The 24090-nt window shown below is 45.6% G+C and overlaps 1 protein-coding gene and 1 pseudogene across 6 annotated transcripts in view; one reads left to right on the forward strand and one right to left on the reverse strand.

Moving 5' to 3' along the window:
• Nucleotides 1-16090: 16090 nt before the first annotated feature.
• LOC147342852 (uncharacterized) overlaps nucleotides 16091-24090 on the reverse strand; it is a 239908-nt gene continuing 231908 nt past the window's right edge. For 5 of the 6 annotated variants that reach the window (XR_015156751.1, XR_015156750.1, XR_015156752.1 and 2 more), the window contains 2 exons: nucleotides 18037-18484; nucleotides 16091-16418 (listed from right to left, as the gene is read on the reverse strand). Coding sequence is in view for 1 of the 6 variants with exons in the window: in XM_086381801.1 (XP_086237927.1) it covers nucleotides 18468-18484 (17 nt within the window). In the remaining 5 variants the exon portion in view is untranslated. Of the gene's footprint in view, nucleotides 18485-24090 lie in introns of all 6 variants that reach the window. The other variant, XM_086381801.1, reaches the window with a different exon arrangement.
• Nucleotides 18602-19431, forward strand: LOC147342853 (small ribosomal subunit protein uS2-like; annotated as a pseudogene).

Below are 24090 nucleotides of genomic sequence, written 5' to 3' on the forward strand. Positions count from 1 at the left end.
CTGAAGCGACTTAGCATGCATGTAGCCTTAGGGCCAGCCTAGTGTAGCAACATCACCCCACCCCAAACAGAAGAGAAAACTTGGGGAACCACACCATGGCTATTGGATCCATCTCCTGGAAAGTGCCTGGTGTGAAGCCTCAGTCCATCAGGATGTTCGGTTAACGAAGGAAAACCGTCTGTGCTCACACACACCCTGGATAAGCAGTAGATTAAAAGGACTCACTGTCTGTTCCATTCCTATGGCACTGAATCACCCAGTGCCCTGATACTCACTTGCCTTTCCTTCTCGTGTCGTTCTCAAACTTTTCTTAGGAAGAAGTTTTAGCCTCTACATACCTGCTGCCAGGGGAAAGATATAGAGACTTATCTATACTCACTTTGTTTTGAAACCAAAATTAGGGCACAAGTTCTGGCAAATGATTATTGCACCCCTTCTGGGAATTTCCTTGCTGGGAAACAATCTGAAAAATTCAGTAGTCTAAATGCCAAAATTTGGGGTATTTAGGAAAGTTGAGTGACTTAATGGTGACTGAGGACATGTTTATCCAGTTTTACTACTTAAGACCCTACTGTGTGACCATGGGCCAGTCTCCACCCATCTCTGGTCATCGAGTCCAGTCTGTTATGGAGACTAGAAGGCAGATGGTTGCCGGAGTCATAATTCGCTGACCCTTTCCACCTCCAACATCTCACACACAAGGCCAAGCCCAGTAGGCAGCTGGGCACCCAGAGTGCCTCAGCAAGGTGGTCCTGAGTGAACGAAAAACATTTTACAAATGGGAGATGTGCTCTAAATGGGCCACCCCCGGGTTCTCTGCAGTAGGACTTTTGGAAAAATCTCTCTAGATGCGGCTTTATCTGGATGTTGATTTCCTGCAAACCATCTGACCTGTATTTGCAGTATCCACGTTTGTTTTGGAAAATATCCAAATGTCCACTTAACTGGGCTGGAGGCCAACATAATCTGCGTATATTGTTGTAACCACAAGATTAATGGCGGGCCTTGCTCTGAACCTTCTGGTTACATCATTCACCTGGGGCTGTCTCTTCGGTGCAGATAACAATCATGGATTGTTCTTCACTGTGGTCGTCCTCTTGCTGTTTTAGGAGCCTCAGCCTTGCCGGGAGGCAGAATGGGCATCCCTTTGGAGATAGACTGGCATGAGTGCCAAGATGAGCTCTAAACCCTCAATCCCTATCTATCTGTCATGTACCAGCTGCATCCCCTAACCTCTCTGAAACCTTAGTCTCCTCATACCTAAAGGGCATATCGTCTACTTCACACTATTACTGTGAGGGCTAAGCAAAAGAAGTGTTTTCATAAATGTTGGTGTTCTGTCCACTGATACTCACATTCACTCACACAAATTTCTGCTTCCAATGGAAAGACAATTCAGCAGTTCATTTGATGTTGAAATAGAACATAAATTAGAACTCAACAACAGAGTTGAGTTCTAAACAAACCCATTACATGATAGGCAAAGGAATTGAATAGACATTTCTCCAAAGAAGATGTACATACAAATGGACAATAAGTATATTAAAAAACCAAACACTTGCCATCACTACTCTTTAGGGAAATGCAAATCAAAAGCACAGTGAGATACCACTTCATACCCATTAGGATGGTGATAATGAAAAACCAAACAGAATAGAAATAATAAGTGTGGGTGAGGATGTGAAGAGATGGGAACCCTAATGGACTGCTTATGGGAATGTAATATGGTGCAGCTGCTTTGAATATGTTGGTTCTTCAAAAAAAAAAAAAATTAACAGAATTACCCTATGATCCAGCAAGTCCATTTATGGGTATTGTTGTTGCTCTGTCGCCAAGTCATGTCCAACTATTTGCAACCCCATGAATGGCCTCCCCATCCTTCACTATCTCTGGGAGTTTGCTCAGATTCATGTCCATTGAATCAGTGATACATCTCATCCTCTGCCACCCCCTTCTCCTTTCACCTTCAATCTTTCTCAGGATCAGGGGCTTTTCCAATGAGCTGGTTCTTCACATCGGTTAGCCAAAGTATTGGAGTTACAGTTTCAGGACTCGTCCTTCCAATGAATATTCTGGGTTGATTTTCTTTAGAATTGCCAGGTTTGGTCTCTTTGCTGTCGATGGGCCTCTCAATAATCTTCTCCAGTACCACAGTTCAAAAGCACCAGTTCTTTGAACTTAGCCTTCTTTATGGTCCAACTTTCAAATCCATACATGATCACTGGAAAAACCGCAGCTTTGACTATGCAGACCTATACACCCAAAATAAGTAAAAGCAGAGATTCTAATTGCTATTCATACACCTATGTTCAAAGCAGCATTATGAAAAATAGCTAAAAGGTAGAAGTAATCCAAGTGTTCATTGACAGATGAATGGATTAAAACAAAGGCAGTACACACATATACTGGCATATCATTCAGGTTTTATAAAAAAGAAAATCCTGAGACATGCCAGCACAGGGATACAACCTAAAGACATTGTGTTCAGTGAAACAAACCGGTAAGAAAAGGATGCTGCATGATCCCGCTTATAGGAAGTACTCAGAGAAGTCAACTTCATAAAGCTGGAAAGTACAGTAGCGATTGTCAGAGGTCAGGGGAAGGGAGAAATACAGCATTAGTGTTTAATGGGGACAGAGTTTCAGTTTGGGAAGATGAAAAAGTTCGGAAAGTGGATGGTAGTGATGGGTGCATGACAGTATGAATGTGCTTAATGCCGGAACTGAACTGCACTCTTAAAAATCATTAAAATGCTAAGTTTTAGGTTAGAAATATTCTACCATGATAGAAAAGTTTTAAAACAAATAGGACATGGGTTATGATGTTATTTCTAGCACAGAAATTAACTTCCTCGGGGGTTTTAATTTCCAATGAGACTCCAACATTCTCTGAATTATCTTCATTATCTGTGATGAATGGTGATGATATTAACCATAACAATTTTTAGTTTTTTTTTGAACCATTAGATCCAACCTCATTTCTTGCTCACAATGGAAACACCCTTATTTTTAATGGATCAGGAACTCAAGCCTTGGAAAGGGCTCACTCCAGAATTAGGACCTCAGGGTCACCCAGCTGGTGGCTTGGCAGAGCCAGAACCATGAGCCCCGCTGGAGGGATGCAGGCTAATAGCCATGTACATGGGCAGAGCATTCCAGTCCCCTATAATGAAAAGGACATCTTTTTTGGGTGTTAGTTCTAAAAGGTCTTGTAGGTCTTCATAGAACCGTTCAACTTCAGCTTCTTCAGCATTACTGGTTGAGGCATAGACTTGGATTACTGTGATACTGAATGGTTTGCCTTGGAAATGAACAGAGATCATTCTGTCGTTTTTGAGATTGCATCCAAGTACTGCATTTCAGACTCTTTTGTTCACCATGATGGCTACTTCATTTCTTCTGAGGGATTCCTGCCCGCAGTAGTAGATATAATGGTCATTTGAGTTAAATTCACCCATTCCAGCCCATTTCAGTTCACTGATTCCTAGAATGTCTACATTCACTCTTGCCATCTCTTGTTTGACCACTTCCAATTTGCCTTGATTCATGGACCTGACATTCCAGGTTTCTATGCAATATTGCTCTTTACAGCATCAGATCTTGTTTCTATCACCATCCACAGCTGGGTATTCTTTTTGCTTTGGCTCCATCCCTTCATTCTTTCTGGAGTTATTTCTCCACTGATCTCCAGTAGCATATTGGGCACCTATTGACCTGGGGAGTTTCTCTTTCAGTATCCTATCATTTTGCCTTTTCATACTGTTCATGGGGTTCTCAAGGCAAGAATACTGAAGTGGTTTGCCATTCCCTTCTCCAGTGGACCACATTCTGTCAGATCTCTCCACCATGACCCGCCCATCTTGGGTTGCCCCACGGGCATGGCTTAGTTTCATTGAGTTAGACAAGGCTGTGGTCCTAGTGTGATTAGATTGACTAGTTTTCTGTGAGTATGGTTTCAGTGTGTTTGCCCTCTGATGCCCTCTTGCAACACCTACCGTCTTACTTGGGTTTCTCTTACCTTGGCCGTGGGGTATCTCTTCACAGCTGCTCCAGCAAAGCGCAGCCATTGCTCCTTACCTTGGAGGAGGGGTATCTCCTCACCCCCGCCCTTCCTGACCTTCTACGTGGGATAGCTCCTCTAGGCCTCCTGCGCCCGCGCAGCCAGGGCTCCTTGGATGTGGGCTTGGTCCTCTCAGCCACCACCCCTGGCCTCTGATGTGGTAGCTCCTCTCTGCCGTTCCTGCGCCGTCCCAGTCTAGTACTCTCAGCCGCTGCCCCGACCTCGGACGTGGGGTAACACCTCTTGGCCGCCTCCCTTTGGGCATGAGGTCCTCCCAGCTTCTGCCCCTGACCTCGGACGTGGGGTGGCTCCTCTCGGCCGCGCTTAGCATGCCCGTCGCAGCCGCCAGCACTTTAGCGCGCCCGTCGCAAGTAGGAAGTCAAGAAACACCTGGAGTAACAGGCAAATTTGGCCTTGGAATACGAAATGAAGCAGGGCAAAGACTAATAGAGTTTTGCCAAGAAAATGCACTGGTCATAACAAACACCCTCTTCCAACAACACAAGAGAAGACTCTATACATGGACATCACCAGATGGTCAACACCAAAATCAGATTGATTATATTCTTTGCAGCCAAAGATGGAGAAGCTCTATACAGTCAGCAAAAACAAGACCAGGAGCTGACTGTGGCTCAGACCATGAACTCCTTATTGCCAAATCCAGATTTAAATTGAAGAAAGTAGGGAAAACCACTAGACCATTCAGGTATGACCTAAATCAAATCCCTTATGATTATACAGTGGAAGTGAGAAATACATTTAAGGGCCTAGATCTGGTAGGTAGAGTGCCTGATGAACTATGGAATGAGGTTCATGACATTGTACAGGAGACAGGGATCAAGACCATCCCCATGGAAAAGAAACGCAAAAAAGCAAAATGGCTGCCTGGGGAGGCCTTACAAATAGCTGTGAAAAGAAGAGTAGTGAAAAGCAAAGGAGAAAAGGAAAGATATAAACATCTGAATGCAGAGTTCCAAAGAATAGCAAGAAGAGATAAGAAAGCCTTCTTCAGCGATCTATGCAAAGAAATAGAGGAAAACAACAGAATGGGAAAGACTAGGGATCTCTTCAAGAAAATCAGAGATACCAAAGAAACATTTCATGCAAAGATGGGCTCGATAAAGGACAGAAATGGTATGGACCTAACAGAAGCAGAAGATATTAAGAAGAGATGGCAAGAATACACAGAAGAACTGTACAAAAAAGATCTTCACGACCCAGATAATCACGATGGTGTGATCACTGACCTAGAGCCAGACATCCTGGAATGTGAAGTCAAGTGGGCCTTAGAAGGCATCACTATGAACAAAGCTAGTGGAGGTGATAGAATTCCAGTTGAGCTATTCCAAATCCTGAAAGATGATGCTGTGAAAGTGCTGCACTCAATATGCCAGCAAATTTGAAAACTCAGCAGTGGCCACAGGACTGGAAAAGGTCAGTTTCCATTCCAATCCCAAAGAAAGGCAATGCCAAAGAATGCCCAAACTAACGCACAATTGCACTCATCTCACATGCTAGTAAAGTAATGCTCAAAATTCTCCAAGCCAGGCTTCAGCAATATGTGAACCGTGAACTTCCTGGTGTTCAAGCTGGTTTTAGAAAAGGCAGAGGAACCAGAGATCAAATTGCCAACATCCGCTGGATCATCGAAAAAGCAAGAGAGTTCCAGAAAAGCATCTATGTCTGCTTTATTGACTATGCCAAAGCCTTTGACTGTGTGGATCACAATAAACTGTGGCAAATTCTGAAAGAGATGGGAATACCAGACCACCTGATCTGCCTCTTGAGAAATTTGTATACAGGTCAGGAAGCAACAGTTAGAACTGGACATGAAACACAGACTGATTCCAAATAGGAAAAGGAGTTCATCAAGGCTGTATATTGTCACCCTGTTTATTTAACTTATATGCAGAGTACATCATGAGAAACGCTGGACTGGAAGAAACACAAGCTGGAATCAAGATTGCCAGGAGAAATATCAATCACCTCAGATATGCAGATGACACCACCCTTATGGCAGAAAGTGAAGAGGAACTAAAAAGCCTCTTGATGAAAGTGAAAGTGGAGAGTGAAAAAGTTGGCTTAAACCTCAACATTCAGAAAACGAAGATCATGCCATCCGGTCCCATCACTTCATTGGAGATAGATGGGGAAACAGTGGAAACAGTGTCAGACTTTATTTTTTGGGGGGCTCCCAAATCACTGCAGATGGTGACTGCAGCCATGAAATTAAAAGACGCTTACTCCTTGGAAGGAAAGTTATGACCAACCTAGATAGCATATTGAAAAGCAGAGACATTACTTTGCCAACAAAGGTCCGTCTGGTCAAGGCTATGGTTTTTCCTGTGGTCATGTATGGATGTGAGAGTTGGACTGTGAAGAAGGCTGAGCATGAAGAATTGATGCTTTTGAACTGTGGTGTTGGAGAAGACTCTTGAGAGTCCCTTGGACTGCAAGGAGATCCAACCAGTCCATTCTGAAGGAGATCAGCCCTGGGATTTCTTTGGAGGGAATGATGCTAAAGCTGAAACTCCAGTACTTTGGCCACCTCGTGCGAAGAGTTGACTTATTGGAAAAGACTCTGATGCTGGGAGGGATTGGGGTAAGAGGAGAAGGGGACGACATAAGGATGAGATGGCTGGATGGCATCACTGACTCGAATCACGTGAGTCTGAGTGAACTCCGGGAGTTGGTGATGGACAGGGAGGCCTGGTGTGCTGCGATTCATGGGGTCGCAAAGAGTCGGATACGACTGAGCAACTGATCTGATCTGATCTGATCTGGGCAGAGCAGGGGAGCAGGAAGAGTCTTGTCCACTCAAGGCAATCTCCTTTATGGAGGGATTGTGCAGGCTCTGCATGAGGCCTGAAGTCAGGCGGCTTCTAGTAGACTGGAGGAGCTCCAACCAGAAACACTTGACCTCTGCCAGCCCAGTCCTCTACCAGACATGAGCCAAGGAGGGGTGTGGAGGGGGTGCAGTTTCCCTCAAGGGAGTCATCAGTTCTTTACAGAGGATTGTTCCTAAGTGAACCAGGGAATCTGGGAAATAGCAGTGGCCTGGGCGCCCCAGACCTGGGTTCCAGTCTTATCTCCATCTATATCTTTCTGTGTGACCTGGGATAGAGCATTAACTTCTCTGGGCCACCAGCTTCTCTCTGCACTTGTACCTCTCAGGAGGTCGTTCTCGAAGACTGGGAGTGGATGGAAAGGGCTGTGTGAGCGACTAAGCCTGTGAATGTGAGGGGTGCCGCCCCACTTACCGAAGGAAGGAAGGGTCCAAAGTTGGACGGTGTCATGAGCACAATTAAAAATTCACATTCAACTAGCATTTATGGAACACATGCCTGGCTACCTGGCAAATATGTTTATAAGGGATATTCTGCTTACTTCTCACCCAGCGTGGTAAGAGGGCGCATGGCTGGCCCTGTTATCCAGGTAAACCTTGGAGGGGTTAAGAAATGAGCTCAGGTCACAGAGGTACAGAACCATGGAACCAAGATGCTAAGGCAGGTTGGCCTCCTTCAGAGTCACTGAGTCACATGCTCTTCCTCAAGACGGCTTCAGGCCAGTAATGGATGCTGGGTGCTGCATGCGCAGATGAAGAAGATACGGTCCTGCATTAGGGGGAGTGAGTCTGATCAGTAAATAATGCCAGTGTACTTCGGTGAGTGCTGAGCATTCGGGTGCCCAGAGCAAGGGGTGTGTACCTGAATTTGGAGGTTAGAGGAGGGATTTCTGGAAGACTTGTATACGAGCTAGGCTGTGAAGTGTGCCTGAGAGTTGGCCAGGGGAGGAAGGGTAGAAAGGCATTCCAGACAGAGGTCCACGCATGAGCAACCACATGGAAGGGTGGAACAGCATGCCATGTTTAGAGAAATAGAAAATAACTGGTCCATCTAAAGCTTGGAGCTCAAGGAGGGACAGAAAATAGAGATGAAGAAACAGGCAGAGCCTTGGGTATGGCCCAAGGGCTTGGCTGTCTCCTGTGGGTGTTAGGGAGCTGTGGAAAGGTTAAAAAAAGCCAGGCGATCCAGGGTCAGGTTTGCACCCGCACTCTTGCACATGCTCAGACTGGGAGAAGACGCCAACTCCAGCACTGAGGATGGGGTAGTGATGGGCGGCCATACAGGAATAGAGTCTGGAACCCTTGTGGAATAGTCTTGGCAAGAGCTCAGCTGGTTGAGGGCTCAGCCTGCTGTGAGCCTGCATCCCAGGTTCCCAGCACAGGACCAGGCAGCCTTGAGAGATGGTCCAGATGGGAGGGTGGGTTCCTGAGTCGGGCTGCCTTATCCCGGCTCCAGTAACCACCAGCTGTGCAGCCTGGGGCACTTATTTCACCTTTCTCTGCCTTAGATTCTTCTTCTGGCTAACAGACAACACTAGCATCGCCTGGGATTGCAGTGAGGACCAGGGAGCAGTAAGTAGTGGAAAGGGTGGAGCACAGAGCCTGGCGGGGCTTGCCCATGGGAAAGGAGACCCTCTTCCCATCACTGGGAAGGCTCCACCGCCCCCTTACTCGGTGCCCCCTCCCCAACCAAGCCTCAAAGGAGGGGCAGGCAGTTTAGTATTAAATGGCCTGGATGAAATGCATTCTGCTGGCAATTGCCTTCACTGCCTGCCGTAAAAATACATCTATATTTAAATACGCTGGGATAATTCTTAAGTTTTATTAGTACTTAAATATTTTGGCATGTTTATTTCTCCTGGAACAATTATGGAGGTTTCATTGTTTTACTCACCAAAAAAAAAAAAAAGAGAGAGAGACTAAATCTCCTTTGACAATAAACCCCCGACAGGTGAATATGGCGCTGTCTCCATTGTGGATCCCGTTATAGTCTAGTCAGCTCTCGGGATGTGGAGGCAGAGTCGAGGAGGAGCGGACCAACCTCAGAGAGGCCCCACACATCTCCCGTTTGGCCCTCCCCTCTGCACTGAGGCTGCCTGGAGGGACCACGTGTTCTCTGGCTCCCCAGTGAGTTCAGCCAGTGGGCAGCTACACCCAGCAGGAGACCCCAGGGAGGGAAAAAAGACAAGTTGGAGTGCTGGACATCTGGTTTCCTCCCTTTGGGGTCTGAGGGACTCCTGTCCGGGCTCTCGCAGCCTCCTGATTACCCTAACTGCTCCCTCCTCCTGGTGCTCAGAGCTGGCGTGCTTAGAGCACTCCTGGTCCTGCGAGCTGCGGTGCGCTGTGCTGTGTGCTGAGCTGTGTCCACGCTTCTCCTCCATTCCGGCCCCACTCTTGTCAACAGCCCCTTATCAACTCCTTCTCAGTCGCCCGTCAGAGTGAGCCACCTGTCTCCTACAGGGACCCTGGTGGACACCAAGCTCTAGGTAGGCCTTTGCCATTGGGGCAAAGATTGGAAGTGATATCTTTCACTTGATATCTTTCTGATGAAGATATCAAGGCCCAGAGAGGTTGCCCACCCTTCCCAAAGTCACACAGCTTGCAAGCAAAGGAAGCAGGGCCAATGACTGAGACCACTGAACACAAGCTCCAGATTCTTCCCACTCCTTCAGAGCTGCCAGTGCTGGATGGTTAGATGGACTGATGGAGAAAAACAGAGGCAGATCCTTCTTCCACTTTGGACAGACACTGCTCTCACTTGCTATCTGAACTGCCTGCAGTCCCCTTCCCAGGACAGGTTGGGGTACCGGAGGAGGGAAGTGCAGCTCAGCAACAAGGGGGAGACTGAGAACCGCCCCAGTCTTTCTTTTAGCTGTGTGACCTTCAGCAAGTTACTTAAAATCTCTGAGTTTCCATTTCTCGTTTGCATCAGAGAGATAATACTTACTGGATAAGTAAGGCTCAGAGCCAAAATGACCTCTTTAGCCTTAGAAGGGTTACTGAGCAAGCACTGTGTGACTTGGAATATTCTAAGCACTTTATGCATAATGTCCAGTTGAGGCAGTACAGCTATTTTTATCCCCATTTGACAGATGTGAAAACCAAGGCACAGAAAAGTTAGGTGGACCATTTTTACTCCCTACCCCCATCCCATAGCTGCTATCTGAACACAGGCAATCAGGCCCCAGGGCCCACTTCCAATCCTTGCCAAGGAGGAGCTGGAGGGGCCTTAGGCTGCACCCAGCCCAGGCGACCTGACAGCTGGGGAGGTCAGGTTGGGCAGAGCAAGCACCCTGGCCAGTATCACGCAGTGATGGGGAGCAGGGCCTTTTGGCCCCAAATCCATGGTTTGTCCCTGTGGATTTAACAGAATACCACTGACTAAAGATTAGCATTTGCAAACAAGTGGTTGGTCTCTCCTTCACTCCTCTTCTGTGTGAAAGGAGGGAGCACTGATGTGGCATTCGGGGAGGCCCTGCACCCTCCTGCCCACCCGCGCTGATGCAGGTATCTGTTCTCCAAGTGCCATGGTCCAGGAGGAGCGTTTTTCTCTTGAATAGATGGGCTGAGCTGCCTGGAGGTCAGCACTGCAGGTGAATTGGCCTCACCCCCACCCCCTGCAGACACAGACCCCAGGCCTGTCGAGAGTGGAGACGCCTTGACCTAGGAAAGGGAGGGAGCTGGGCTTTGAAGCTGAACAGTGTACTGGTTGGGCTGTGTGTGCCACAAACACTCCAGGCTTCAATGCCCAGCTCTGCCGAGGCCTATTTCTGTGGCTTTGGGTAATTTATTTCTCCCCTTTGAGCCTCGGTTTCCTCATCTGTAAAATGGGCATCTGTAACAGCACAAGACTTATGGCCAGTGTGGTATTATAATATCTAACAAGGAGTACACAGGGGCACTAATCAATCAGACCTGGGGCCAGTCATGAATACCAACACTGTTACCCTGCAGTCGCCTGAACTGACTATCAACAGTCAGAGAGAAATGCTCGCAAGGGGTCCCAGAGCAGATGCTCCATAAACAGAAGCCATGGTTTTACTTGTAAATTTCAAGTACTCTGGTCTCCTTCGGGTTGTGATGTTTTTGACACTCCAATCCTTTACAGCACATGACGGAAATTTCATGACCACAGCTCCAGGTGCAGGGAGAATGCCAAGCACTCACGGAGAGGTTTCGTCCAGTCCTTCACATGTTGATGGAGTAGGCCCTCTGCATGGCGCTAGGCGGGAGCAGGGAAGAACACAGCAGCCTCTGTTCGCAGGGGGACTCAGAGCACGGGGAGAGTCACAGAAACAAGCTGGGACAGAAAGTCAGGAAGAAAGAAAGGCTGAGTGCAAGGCAGGAGGCTGACCAGGCCAGTGAGATGGAACACAGGCTCTGAGTGCAGACCCTTTAATTTCCCAGCAGAGATCTTGGGCACGTCAGTGAACCCACCCACCCTGCCCATATCCACACAGTTCCTGATCTGTTGCATGGGGATGCTAATATTTATTCCAAAGCCTTGCTGTGGGGACTGACAGGTCCTGTCCTGTTGAAGCAGTTGCACAGGTCTCAGCACTGTAGTCTCCCCCTTCCCAACACACAGCTGGGCTTACGGAGGGAGGGAACCCTCACTCTGGTCAGAGTGGTTTGGAAAAGCTTCATAGAGGAGGCAGTGGGGAGCTGTCTTTATGGGTAAGAGGGGCTTTGAGAGGTGGAGAAGGCTGAGGGAACAGAGGCAGGAGGAAGGGAGGGCGAATGGGGCCCCAGAAAGAAACGCCAGGCAGCAGGGATGGGCAATGTGACAGCCAGTTGCTCCAGGGTTTTGCTGATCATCCTCCAGAATCATCGCAATTTGGAGTGAGAGTAATTGCTTCTATCTAAAGAGGCCAGATTCGTATCATCTGACTCAAGAAGCAAACCCCAGTGGAAGCTACCAGAAGGTTTCTAGCCATGAAGCACCAAGGTTGGGAGCTCTGAGTGGAGCTGAGAGAGTGGGGGAAAGGTGAGGCCCTGGGTGGGCTGACCACAGGATGATACATGGACTAGATGGCCATCCTGTCTTGGGCAGCCCACTCAGGCACACCAGCCCCCTGGGCAAAGACCCCTTTCCCTTAGCCTAGAAGTTACTAGGAGAAGAAGACGGGGGCAGAGGGTGGGGTAGAGGGGGAAGGAACCCCAGACTTGGGGGTGAAACCTCCTTGTTCTTGCTCAGATGTAGCAGCGGGTGCCCCAAGCTCTCCAGACCAGGTACAGGGCATCTGCCCCAGGCCTGGCCAAGTGGGACTGAGCCAGGTCAGAGCTTGTCTAGGCTTCAGTTCCTCCTCTTGAAAATTTGGTTGTGACCCTCTCCCAGCTTTCTGTCAAGTCCACCTAAAAAAGGGGCTGGAAAGGAAGCCAGTAGCGGGGCCTCCATGGCCAAGGGAAACCCCAGCTCTCATTATCCAGCCGGTTTAGACAGAGCTGGGGGAAGAGACAGAGGGGGTCTGAATACTTCTTGTCTCCAGGTAGGAGAGCCGTTTCAGTCTCCACCCAACTAGTGAGTCTTCTGTTAGAAAGAATCTGGATTTAATGCTAGAGAAAAAGTGGTTCCGAAGGCCTATGAGTTGCCCCCACCCCACCCCAGCTTCCACACTACTTGCTTCTCAGCTCAGCCAGTAGGAGAGCAGCCTCAACACCCCACAGCTGCTCTTAGAGGGTGTGCTTGTGATAACCAAATCCTAGGATAGAATCCACGAAGGATTCCTCTTCCATGTCATCCATTTTACAGATGGCAAGACTGAGGCCATCCAAGGCAGCAAAGGTACAGCAAGACGGAGCAGAGCCTGGATGAGAGGTAGGACCCAGGACTCCTCCTGCCCTTTCTTTCTGCCATGGATGGCTTTGTTATTGGGGTCCCAGAGCTCAGACGTGTACTTTAAGGAGTCCATCCCCCTTTCTTGCACCAGATGCAGAAAGTCAGATGTCTGTGCATTTTTCTGAAGAGAGGACATCCACAGCATTTGTTGGATTTCTAGATAGTTTGTATCTTCTTGCCCCAAAATGTTTTAAGAAAAACAAACTAACAGCAGGCACTCATTGCTGAGTTCAGCTTGTTTCCATCCCTCCACCTGGAGGCAGGGAGCCCCTGCAGCCCCTTTCCCACTGGGAGGCAGGCCCCATCTTTAGTCTGGAAGTCTGCTGTCTCCATAGAGAAGGCAGGTCCCCCTCCATGTCTCTGACATGTTTTCCTATGCCCCGAGCAGGGGTGCTAACTTATGCTTACTCACATCTCCTCGAAGCTCATCCCACACAACCACCCTGATCCCAAGAATCCTGGGAACTTGGGGTGGAACTGCCAAGAGAAAATACTAGGATGCCACTGCCATTTCCGCCTCCCTCCTCATCGCTGCCTGAAATGCTGGGAAAGCTTTGGGATCATCTTGGGCAGCCTTCTCATTTCATAGAGGGGAAGATGAGCCCAGTAAAGGGAAGGACCATTCTCACATTCACACCTGTTCTAAAGGTAGGGCCACTGGATTCAGCAGAGGTCCCTCCTCCACCTGGAGGCCCCACATGGTTTAACTGTGAGGTTGAACATTTTGAGGGAGGAGCCTGTGTGCAGCAACGAGCCGCTGGCTTGAGCATCTCCTGTGGGCCTCAGGCTATGAGCTCTCATCATCATGGGTACAGCTGACCCTGAGAACCATGAGAACCACACACAGATAGGCTCAGTAAACCAGGACTTTATAAAGAACATAAAAGGCCCAGTTCATTCACTGTTCATTCATGCTTTCAACCAATTTGTATTAAGTTGTTATATACCAGGTACTAATGAAGAAATTAAATCCCTTACGATTATACAGTGGAAGTGACAAATAGATTCAAGGGATTAGATTTGATAGAGTGCCTGAAGAACTATGGACAGAGGACAGAGTTCGTGACATTGTACAGGAGGCAGTGATTAAGACTATCCCCAAGAAAAATAAATGTAAAAAGGCAAAATGGTTGCCTGAGAAAAGAAGAAAAGTGAAAGGTAAAGGAGAAAAAGAAAGATATGCCCATCTGAATGCAGAATTCCAAAGAACAGCAAGGAGAGATAAGAAAGCCTTCCTCAGTGATCAATGCAAAGAAATAGAGGAAAACAATAGAATGAGAAAGACTAGAGATCTCTTCAAGAAAATTAGAGACACCAAAGGAACATTTCATGCAAAGATGAGCTCAATAAAGGACAGAAATGGTATGGGCCTAACAGAAGCAGAAGATACTAAGAAGTGGCAAGAATACACAGAAGAACTGTACAAAAAAGATCTTCACGACCCAGATAACCACGATGCTGTGATCACTCACCTAAAACCAGACATCCTGGAGTACGAAGTCAAGTGGGCCTTAGGAAGCATAACTATGAACAAAGCTAGTGGAGGTGATGGAATTCCAGTTGAGCTATTTGAAATCCTAAAAGATGATGCTGTGAAAGTGCTGCACTCAATATGCCAGAAAATTTGGAAAACTCAGCAGTGTACACAGGACTGGAAAAGGTCAGTTTTCATTCCAATCCCAAAGAAAGGCAAGGCCAAAGAATGCTCAACTACCACACAATTACGTTCATCTCACATGCTATCAAAGTAATGCTCAAAATTCTCCAAGCCAGGCTTCAACAGTACATGAACTGAGAACCTCCAGATGTTCAAGCTGGATTTAGAAAAGGCAGAGGAACCAGAGGTCAAACTGCCAACATCTGTTGGATCATCAAAAAAGCAAGAGAATTCCAGAAAAACATCTACTTCTGCTTTATTGACTATGCCAAAGCCTTTGGCTGTGTGGATCACTGTGGAAAATTCTGAAAGAGATGGGAACACCAGATCACTTTACCTGCCTCCTGAGAAATCTGTATGCAGGTCAAGAAGCAACAGTTAGAACCAGATATGGAACAACAGACTGGTTCCAAATTGGGAAAGGAGTACATCAAAGCTGTATATTATCACCCTGCTTATTTAACTTATATGCAGAGTACATCATGCAAAATGCCAGACTGGATGAAGCACAAGCTGGAATCAAGATTGTCGGGAGAAATATCAATAACCTCAGATATGCAGATGACACCACCCTTATTGCAGGAAGTGAAGAATTACAGAGCTTCTTCTTTTGATGAAAGTAAAAGAGGAAAGTGAAAAAGTTGACTTAAAACTCAACATTTAGAAAACTAAGATCATGACATCCAGTCTCATCACTTCATAGCAAATAATGGGGAAACAATGGAAACAGTGACAGACTTTATTTTGGGGGGCTCCAAAATTACTGCAGATGGTGACTGTAGCCATGAAATTAAGAGATGCTTACTCCTTGGAAGAATAGCTATGCCCAACCTAGACAGCATATTAAAAAGCAGAGACATTACTTTGCCAACAAAGGTCTGTCTAGTCAAGTCTATGGTTTTTCCAGGAGTCATGTATGGATGTGAGAGTTGGACCATAAAAAAAGCTGAATACTGAAGAATTGATGCTTTTAAACTGTGGTATTGGAAAAGACTCTTGAGAATCCCTTGGACTGCAAGGAGATTCAGTCAATCTGAAAGGATGTCAGTCCTGAGTGTTCATTGGAAGGACTGATGCTGAAGCTGAAGCTCCAATACTTTGGCTACCTGATGCGAAGAGCTGACTCATTAGAAAAGACCCTGATTCTGGGAAAGATTGAAAGCAGGAGGAGAAGGGCATGACAGAGGATGAGATGGTTGGATGGCATCACCAATTCAATGAAGATGAGCCTGAGCAAGCTCCAGGAGTTGGTGATGGACAGGGAAGCCTAGCATGCTGCAGTCCATGGGGTTACAAAGAGTCAGACAACCGAGTGACTGAACTGAACTGAGTGAAACAATAATAACCAAGAAAGACTGTGATATCTTGAGACTCACACTCTGGCAGAATAACAGCATGACCAAGCTTCCACTATAGGAGGAGAACTATGTATGATTCCTTATGGCGTTTACAGCAGCATAATTATATCCAGCATCCTTGAGACGATGTACAGTGAGGCCTCCTATTAACTCCCAATTTCTTCTCTTCTTTCAGTTATTGGTGAAATCCTTAGCCCCAAGTAGCTGATGAAACCCTTCTTCCCTCCCATCTGTCCCTCCTTCCTTTAGGGCTTAATATGTACCATATGCTAGAGGAGATGCTGGGAATGCAGACAGGGTTCTAGGAAGGAAGCAGACTGGACATCAGATCATTATAAGGCAATGTGACTGTATTTTGGTGATGTGCAAGCCTGGGGTATCATGGGAGCTCAGAAGAGGGGGCCCTAGCTCACACTGGGGCATCTTTAGTATATACATATTTTTTTCAAACTTCAAATTTTTAATTTTGTATTGGGTTACAGCCGATCAACAATGTTGTGGTTGTTTCAGGTGAACAGAGAAGGGACTCGGCCATCCATACACATTATCCGTTCTCCCCCGAGGCGCCGCTCCCCTCCAGGCTGGCGCATCAGATTGAGCAGAGTTAAATGTGCTCCACAGTAGGTCCTTGTTGGCATTCTGGAGCATCTTAGTCAGCTTCTGCAGGAAGTGAAGCCGGAGCACCTTCTTTCACTTTGCTGAGCATCTGCTGAGTTCTAGACACTGTGCTGGGGGCTGGGCCCAGAGTAGTGAGGCCAGGCCAGACCCTTCCCATGTGCACCTCTCCTCCTAGGGGGCCAGCCTTCATCACCCAGTCCCAGTGGATATTTCTGCTTGTGCTGTATAGCTTCTGGGCCCTCTTCCCTACACCCACGGTTTGCCTGCTGGCCTATTTGATCTGCGATGGACTCTCTCATTTACCTTCAAAAAGCCTCCTCACTCATGGAAGAGGATGCTCATTTTCTGCCCTCAGAACTACTTAGAGTCTGGTCTTCACCTACCAGATTTCCGGTGTCCCCTACCTCCTCGAGCACAGAGCTGAGGGCTGTCTGCCTGCCACTGCACATACCCTGCAGAGGGTCTGGCCTGCTCACCCCTGCACAAGGAATCCTAGAGAGCCCACCCTGTCCCACTCAGAGCTACCTCTGTTGCTTATATTGCAAGGGCAGGAGGAGACCATGTGTGAACACAAGAAGAGTGACTTCTAGATCGAATCCAAAGGAAGCAGTTCCTCCACTGTACAGATACATGTTTCCTATGCCTCCCTGTGTCAGCTCTGTGCCCTGAGCTGGTGGTGCTGGGGTCTTAAATCTTGTGGCCCCTACATGCTATTGCGTGCATGTGTGTTCAGTCGCTCAGTCTTAACCAGCTCTTTGTGACCCCATGGACTGTAGCCCAGCAGGCTCCTCTGTCCATGGGATTTTCCAGGCAAGGATGGTGGAGTGGGTTGCCATTTCCTCCCCCAGGAGATCTTCTCCACCCAGGGATCAAACCCGAGTCTCCTGTGTCTCCTGCCTTAGCTGGTGGATTCTTCACCACTGAGTCGCCCATTAGTGCAATTCAAAAGTAAAATTAATTGAAACTGTTAAATGTAATTCAGGTACACGGAGGTTTAAATAGCATAAGCAATATAGCCACTGTACTTAGCAAAAAGTATTTGATATTTTTTATATAAACCTTTTTATTCCAAACCAAATTTCAATGAAAAAACAAAAAAAGATCAATTTCTCACTCTTGGGTTTCCCTATTGTTCAAGTCGAGCAACAGAACCAAAATTAAAATTTGGGTTTGTACCCACAGAGAAAGTGTCTGGTGGTCGAAGTACAAACACTATTCGCTGTAAATCTGCTGTGCAACCCTGAGCAAGTCATTTCAACTCTCTGTTTTAGTCTGCCCATCTATAAAATCAAGATAATACCTGACTTGTGGGACTAGCAAGTGAAAACAGAAAAGTGAGGGTGCGTTTACATGGTTATCATTTGACCACTTGTCTGTTTTTTCTTTATTGGTTGCCTTCTTTGAATCACTTGGTATTGGAGCCTGGGATTAAAAAGCAGAATACTGCCCACATGAGAGGGGTCCCTTCTCATTGTCGTAATCTCATAGGGACACCTAGTTTCCAAGAACTGAGGAACGGTGTCCCTATAGGGGGCTCACTGGGAGGTAAAGTGTCTACACGTCAGGCTTAAGATGTCTACACTTCAGTAGAAATACAATTTTCAAGGGCCCCGGAGTTTGTTCCTAGGTTTGGGATGAAAGGAACAATAGGCAGGTTTACCTTCAAAAGGCAGTGCTCACTTCTGTAGCTTCCTCACTCCATCCGGAGCCACCGCTTTGAATTATACATGAGGCGCTTGCAAGAGCTGTGATGATTTTTCAAATATTTCTCTAATTGATGAGAAGGGCTTTGATAAATTGCTGTAGAACCAGGAGCATCTGATCACAAGGAATTCTGTCTTGTTCCTCCTTGACAGATGTTTACTTGACTTAAAGGGAGAGCAGGGTCCAAAGGAACTACTTTTCTCTCCTGGAACTTTTATTCTATTGAGGGAAAATAATTCTATGAAATGCTATGGTTTTGTTTTTAAATCCAAACATGAGGAGTTCTCCAAGATCTGCGGTCTTGTGCCTGCCACGTTCAGATGAAGGACTTGAGAGCTCAGAGTGGAAGGGCAAGATCCCTGGGCAGCATGAATTCTTGCTTCCCCATCACGTCCTCATGGCTGCTGAAGGTGGAGAGACAAAATACCAAAGAATCACCTTTCTGCACTACCCAGAAAATGGTCCATATGACATAGTTCTGGATTCTTGCTGGAACTTAAAAGGAAACTTTCACAATATCCAGAGCCCTCAGTGTCCTGCAAATGAAGGAGAAGGAGTTCCTCAAACTCCTTGCATCAGGAACCCAGTGAGGTAGCACCAACCTTGACTTCCAGGTGGAGTAGTACATCTACAGAAGGAAGAAGGATGGTGCCTCCATCATAAATCTGAAGGAGACCTGGCCGAAGCTTATGCACATGGCTTATGCCACTGATAACTCAACTGGGAGTTGAGTTATCAAGATGCCACTGAAAACTCAACTGATGACCCAGTGTCATATCCTCTGGGAATACTGGCCAACAAATCTGCTGCCCCTCGAGCCCCTCCTGCTGCTGGCCGCTTCACTCCTGGAACTTTCACTAACCTGATCAGGGCAGCCTTCTGGTGGTTACTGATCCCTGGGCTGACCACCAGAGTCTCACAGAAGCCCCTTACACTAACCTGCCAACCACTGCTCTGTATAATACAAACACTCCTCTGTGCTCTGTGGCTGCCGCCATCCCATGCAAAGATGAGAGAGCTCACTCAGTGGATCTGATGTGGTGGCTGTTTGCCCAGGAAGTTCTGCATATGCATGGCATCTCCAGTGAATCCCCATGGAAGGTCATGCCTCATCTCTGCTTCTGCAGAGATTCTGAAAAGACTGCAAAGGAAGAGCAGGCAGCAACTGACAAGACTGTGACCAAGGAGGAATTTTCACTGCTCCAGCTCCGCAACCTGAGCTGGGGGTCTGAAGGCATGCAGGTGCCCTCTGAGACTATTCAACTCCCCTGTGAAGACTGGAGTGCTCAGCCTGCTGCTGAAAACTGCTCAGACCACCGAATGGGTAGGAACAACCACTGAGTGGTCTTAAACTGTTCTTCCTCAAACTCTCAAAATGGAAATGGGTTGATGGCAAATAGTTTTTTTTTTTTTTAAAAATCACCTAAGAGCCAGGATACATGGGCACCAACCCCCAAGAACATCGGGATAGACCTCAGCCACAGACCAAAGCAGTGGCCTGCAGAGCCAGGCATTAATTTCCGCTTGCTGGCTTGTGATGGGGTCCAAGGGCCCCAGGGGAGGGCATCAGAGAGGTGGAGTTGGAGGAAGAGTGAGGGAAGATGGGCACTAACCTGGGGCCTTGAGCAATGACTTTTGCTAATGCTTTGGAGATATTTCACTACTTTCCAAGATGTGTCTCCCCTAGCACTGTTCTTAATGAACACCTCCCTAGCTCCTCTCCCTAAAAGAGTACCCCTGACTCTTAGCATGACATTTCAAACCCTTTTCCATCCCATTCCAACCCACTTCTCCCACGTTATCCCCCTCACTCCTCCCCATTCACCATCCCCCTGAGTTCTAGCCCCTTCCCGTCCATTACTTATGTAAGTCACACTCCTTCCATGAAGTCTGGCCTGACTCTACTCTCATTCTGGACTCTACACTTGGTCATCACTTCCTCCATATTGTCACAACACTGTCACAAAGGTCTGATCCAAAATTTAGTGTATCCCATTGTGATTTTTGTAACCTGTGTTAGACATGAACCTGCATATGACATTAGTCTAACCAGGGAGATTTATTTGGCTCTTGTTCTCACCAGTTATTGTGGGACATGAGGTCACCTCCCCTCCCCAACTTCTCCAGTTATTTCCACTGTGATTAGAGTACAGTTATTGTGAGTTATTGAAGGGGAATCTCCTTCCCCCTAGCTCTTGCTTCAGTGCTGAGCAACCTCTACTAGCCTAACACTCTACACCCACCTTGTCTGGCGAGTGTTTGAGAAGGAAATGGACATGCAGGGCATCTTAGTCCATTCAGGCTGCTATAACAAAGACACCTGAAACTGGCTGGCTTAACATCAAACATTATTTATCACAGTTCTGAAGCCTGGAAAGCCCAAGATCAAGCTACCAGCAGATTCAGAGCCTGGTGAGAACCTGCTTTCCAGTTCACAGAAGGCCATCTTCTTACTGTGTCCTCACATGGTAGAAAGGGGTCTCCTTTACAAGGGCATTAATCCCCATTCATGATGACTCCATCCTCATGACCCAATCACCTCTCAAAGGCCTCACTTCCGAACAACATCACATTGGGAATTAGGTTTCAACAAGTGCATTTCGGGGAGACACAAACATTCAGTCTCTAGCAACAGGGACTTCTTTTCTTCTTGCTACTTTGAAATCTATCATCTGCAGAGAGCACATCCCTACAAGCCACAGGTTTTGCAGAGGCTGGCTAGTGTAACAGAGCCTGTGTTTTTCAAAACTACTATGATTAGATGGTTGAGTACCATACCAGGTGTGTTAGCGAGCCTCCCATCTAAAGCAAATTAATGTTCACCAAGTTGGCTTTATCAGGATCAACGGCTACTGCCTGATCCCTTCCTGAGCAATGGGGGAAGACAGGGGGTGTTATTTTTAAGTCCCCTCAAACTTCCAAAGTCATAGATCCCATAGATACTGAAAGGGTAAAAAGAGAACACTATAAATGAATTTATGCACATAAATTCAATAACTTAAAAGAAATGGACTTATTACTTGAAAGCAATAAATGACTAAAAGTCACTAGGAAGAAATAGATAATGAGAATAGTCCTATATTTATTAAATAAAAAGAGTTTGTCATTCAAACTCCAGGCCAAGATAATTTTATTGCCATATTCTGCCAGATATTTAAAGAAAAATTATACTGACTGTATATAATAATTTCCAAAAAATAGAAGGAATAACCTCTTGACTCATTTGATAAGGCCGTCACTACCCCAAAGTCAAAATCATACAAAAACAGCACTAGAAGAAAAAGCTATACACCAGTACCCCACATGAACATGCAAATATATTCAAGGAAATATTAGCAAAATATATTAAAAAATAATACATGACCACAGAATTGGATTTATTTCAGGAATGGAGATTAGTTAAATGTTTTAAAACTAATGAACACAAGCTATAATATTAATAGGTTAAATAATAAAAGCCACACAATCATATCAATCGGTGCAGAAAAAATTTAACAAAATTCAACATACATTTGTGACAAAAGTTTCAGCAAACAATGATTAGAGGAGAACTTCCTTAACTTGATTTAGAGTATCTACAAAAATTTCATGGCTAACATAAAATTCAATAATGAAGGATTGAATGCTTGCCTTCCCAAAACAGAGAACAAGGCAAAGTTGTTCATTCTCGCAGCTGCTACGCAGTATCATACTGGAAGCCCTAGCGCAATAAGGCAAGAAAAACAGATAAAAGGCATACAGATTTTAAAGGAAGAACTAAAACTATCCCTATTCACAGGCAACATGACCAAAGGAAAAAAAAATCACAAAGAATCTACAAAAAAACAAAACAAAAATACTTATTATTGAGTTTAGCAAGGTTGCACGATATAAGGTCAACATGAAAAAATCTATCATATTTTTATATGCTGGTAATAAGCAATTGGAAGCCAGAATTTTAAAAATCAATACCATGTACAACATTTAATTACTTATGTACAAAGTTCCCCCAAATTAAATAAATCTAAGAAAACATCTTCAGGACTTGCATGATAAACACTACAAAATGCTTATTAAAGGAATAACATCTAAATAAGTGGAGAGACATACTGTGTTTCTGGATTGAAAGACTCAATATGGTTAAGAAGTCAGTTTTCCCTCAAATTGTTCTATAGATTTAAGGCACTCCCAATCAAAATCCCAGCAGAATGTTTTGTAGATATGGACAAGCTGATTCTAAAATTTATAGAAAAAGGAACTAGAATAGCCATAACAAATTTGAAAAAAAAAAAAAGATTTAGAGAAGTGACACTACCCCATTTTAAAGCTCCAGTAATCAAGTGAAGACTCTTTAAAGTCCCCTGGACTTCAGGGAGATTAAAGCAGTTAATCCTAAAGGAAATTAACCTTGAATATTCATTGGAGGGACTGATGCCGAAGATGAAGCTCAATACCATGGCCACCGGATGCAAAGACCTGACTCACTGGAAAAGACCCTGATGCTGGGAAAGATTGAGGGCAGGAAGGGAAGCAGGTGACAGGATGAGATGGTTAGATAGCATCGCTGACTCAATGGACATGAGTTTGAGCAAACTCTGGGACATAGTGAAGCACAGGGAAGTCTGGTGTCCAAGGGGTCACAGAGAGTCGAACACGACTTAGAGACTGAACAACAACAAAATCAAGACTGCTGGGCCTTCGTAACAAGTAAATTGATAAAACATAATAAATAACCCAGAAATAGATACAAATATGACCAACTGATTTTTGATAAATTCAATAGAGATGAGATTATCTCTGTAAGAAGTAGCAATGGAACAATTCAATACCCATTGCAAAATACAAAATGAAACAAAAAAAAAACAAGTTCACACATTCTTTACACAAAACGGATTATAGATCTAAATTAAAATGATTAAACCTTTAGAAGAAAACATCAGGGAACATCTTCATGACCTTGAGTCAGGCAGAGTTCTTAGAAGTGACATTAAAAGCATCATTCATTAAAGAAATGAGTTGATGAATGGGCCTTCATTAAAGCTTTTTTCCCATGAAAGACACTGTTAAGAAAATGAAAAGATGAACTACAGACTGAGAGACAATATTTGTAAACCACATACCTGACAAAGGACTTGTATCCAGAATACACAAATAACTCTCAAAGTTCAACAGAAGGAACATAAACGACCCAATAAAAAAATTGGGCAAGCAATTGAGACATTTCCCCAAAGAAGACACACAGATGGCCAATAAGTTCATGAAATTCAAAATAAAATAAACATCCAAGATACCATCAGAATCTATCAGAATGGCAAAAACAAAAAACAAACAAAATCCCACAAATGCTGGTGAGTATATGGAGCAACTGGAACGCTATATATTGCTGGAGAGAATGCAAAAACGAACAGCCATTCTGGAAAACAGTTCAGTAGTTTCTTTTAAAGTTAAACATACACATACCACATGACCTAGTGATTCATTACTGGGCATTTACTCAAGAGAAATAAAAATGTGTTCATGCAAATAGCACTCCATTTATAATTGCCCCAAATGGAAACAGCCTAAATGTCCTTCCGTGGGTGAATGGATAAACACACTGTGATCCATTTAAACACTGGAATACTAAGTACTCAGCAATAACAAAGAAGGGGTTTTAATGCACGTCGCAACATGAGCTCATCTCAAAGGCATTAGGCCGAGCAAAAAGCTACCTCATAAGTTTACATGTGGTCTGATTGCACTTCTATGACATTCTGGAAAAGGCAAACTATGGAGAAGGAGAATAGATCAGTGGTTGCATGGGATACAGGTATGGGGGTGACAAAAGCAGCAGCACAAGGAATTCTGTGGGGGGATGAGTGATGGAACTGCTCTCTATCTTAATTGTGATGGTGATTACATAAATCTATACTCGTATAACTATATTCACACACACACATACAATCCCAGCAGTATTCCCCACCAGCCTGTGATGGTCACGTTAGCTCCATTTTTATCCAGCCCTCCCAAGAAGGGCTGCTTCCAGTGGACT

The sequence above is a fragment of the Bos grunniens genome, chromosome 28 (genome assembly GCF_055505025.1).
Source record: "Bos grunniens cultivar Pamir isolate PY7600 chromosome 28, Bosgru_T2T1.0, whole genome shotgun sequence".
Classification (NCBI taxonomy): Eukaryota; Metazoa; Chordata; class Mammalia; order Artiodactyla; family Bovidae; genus Bos; species Bos grunniens.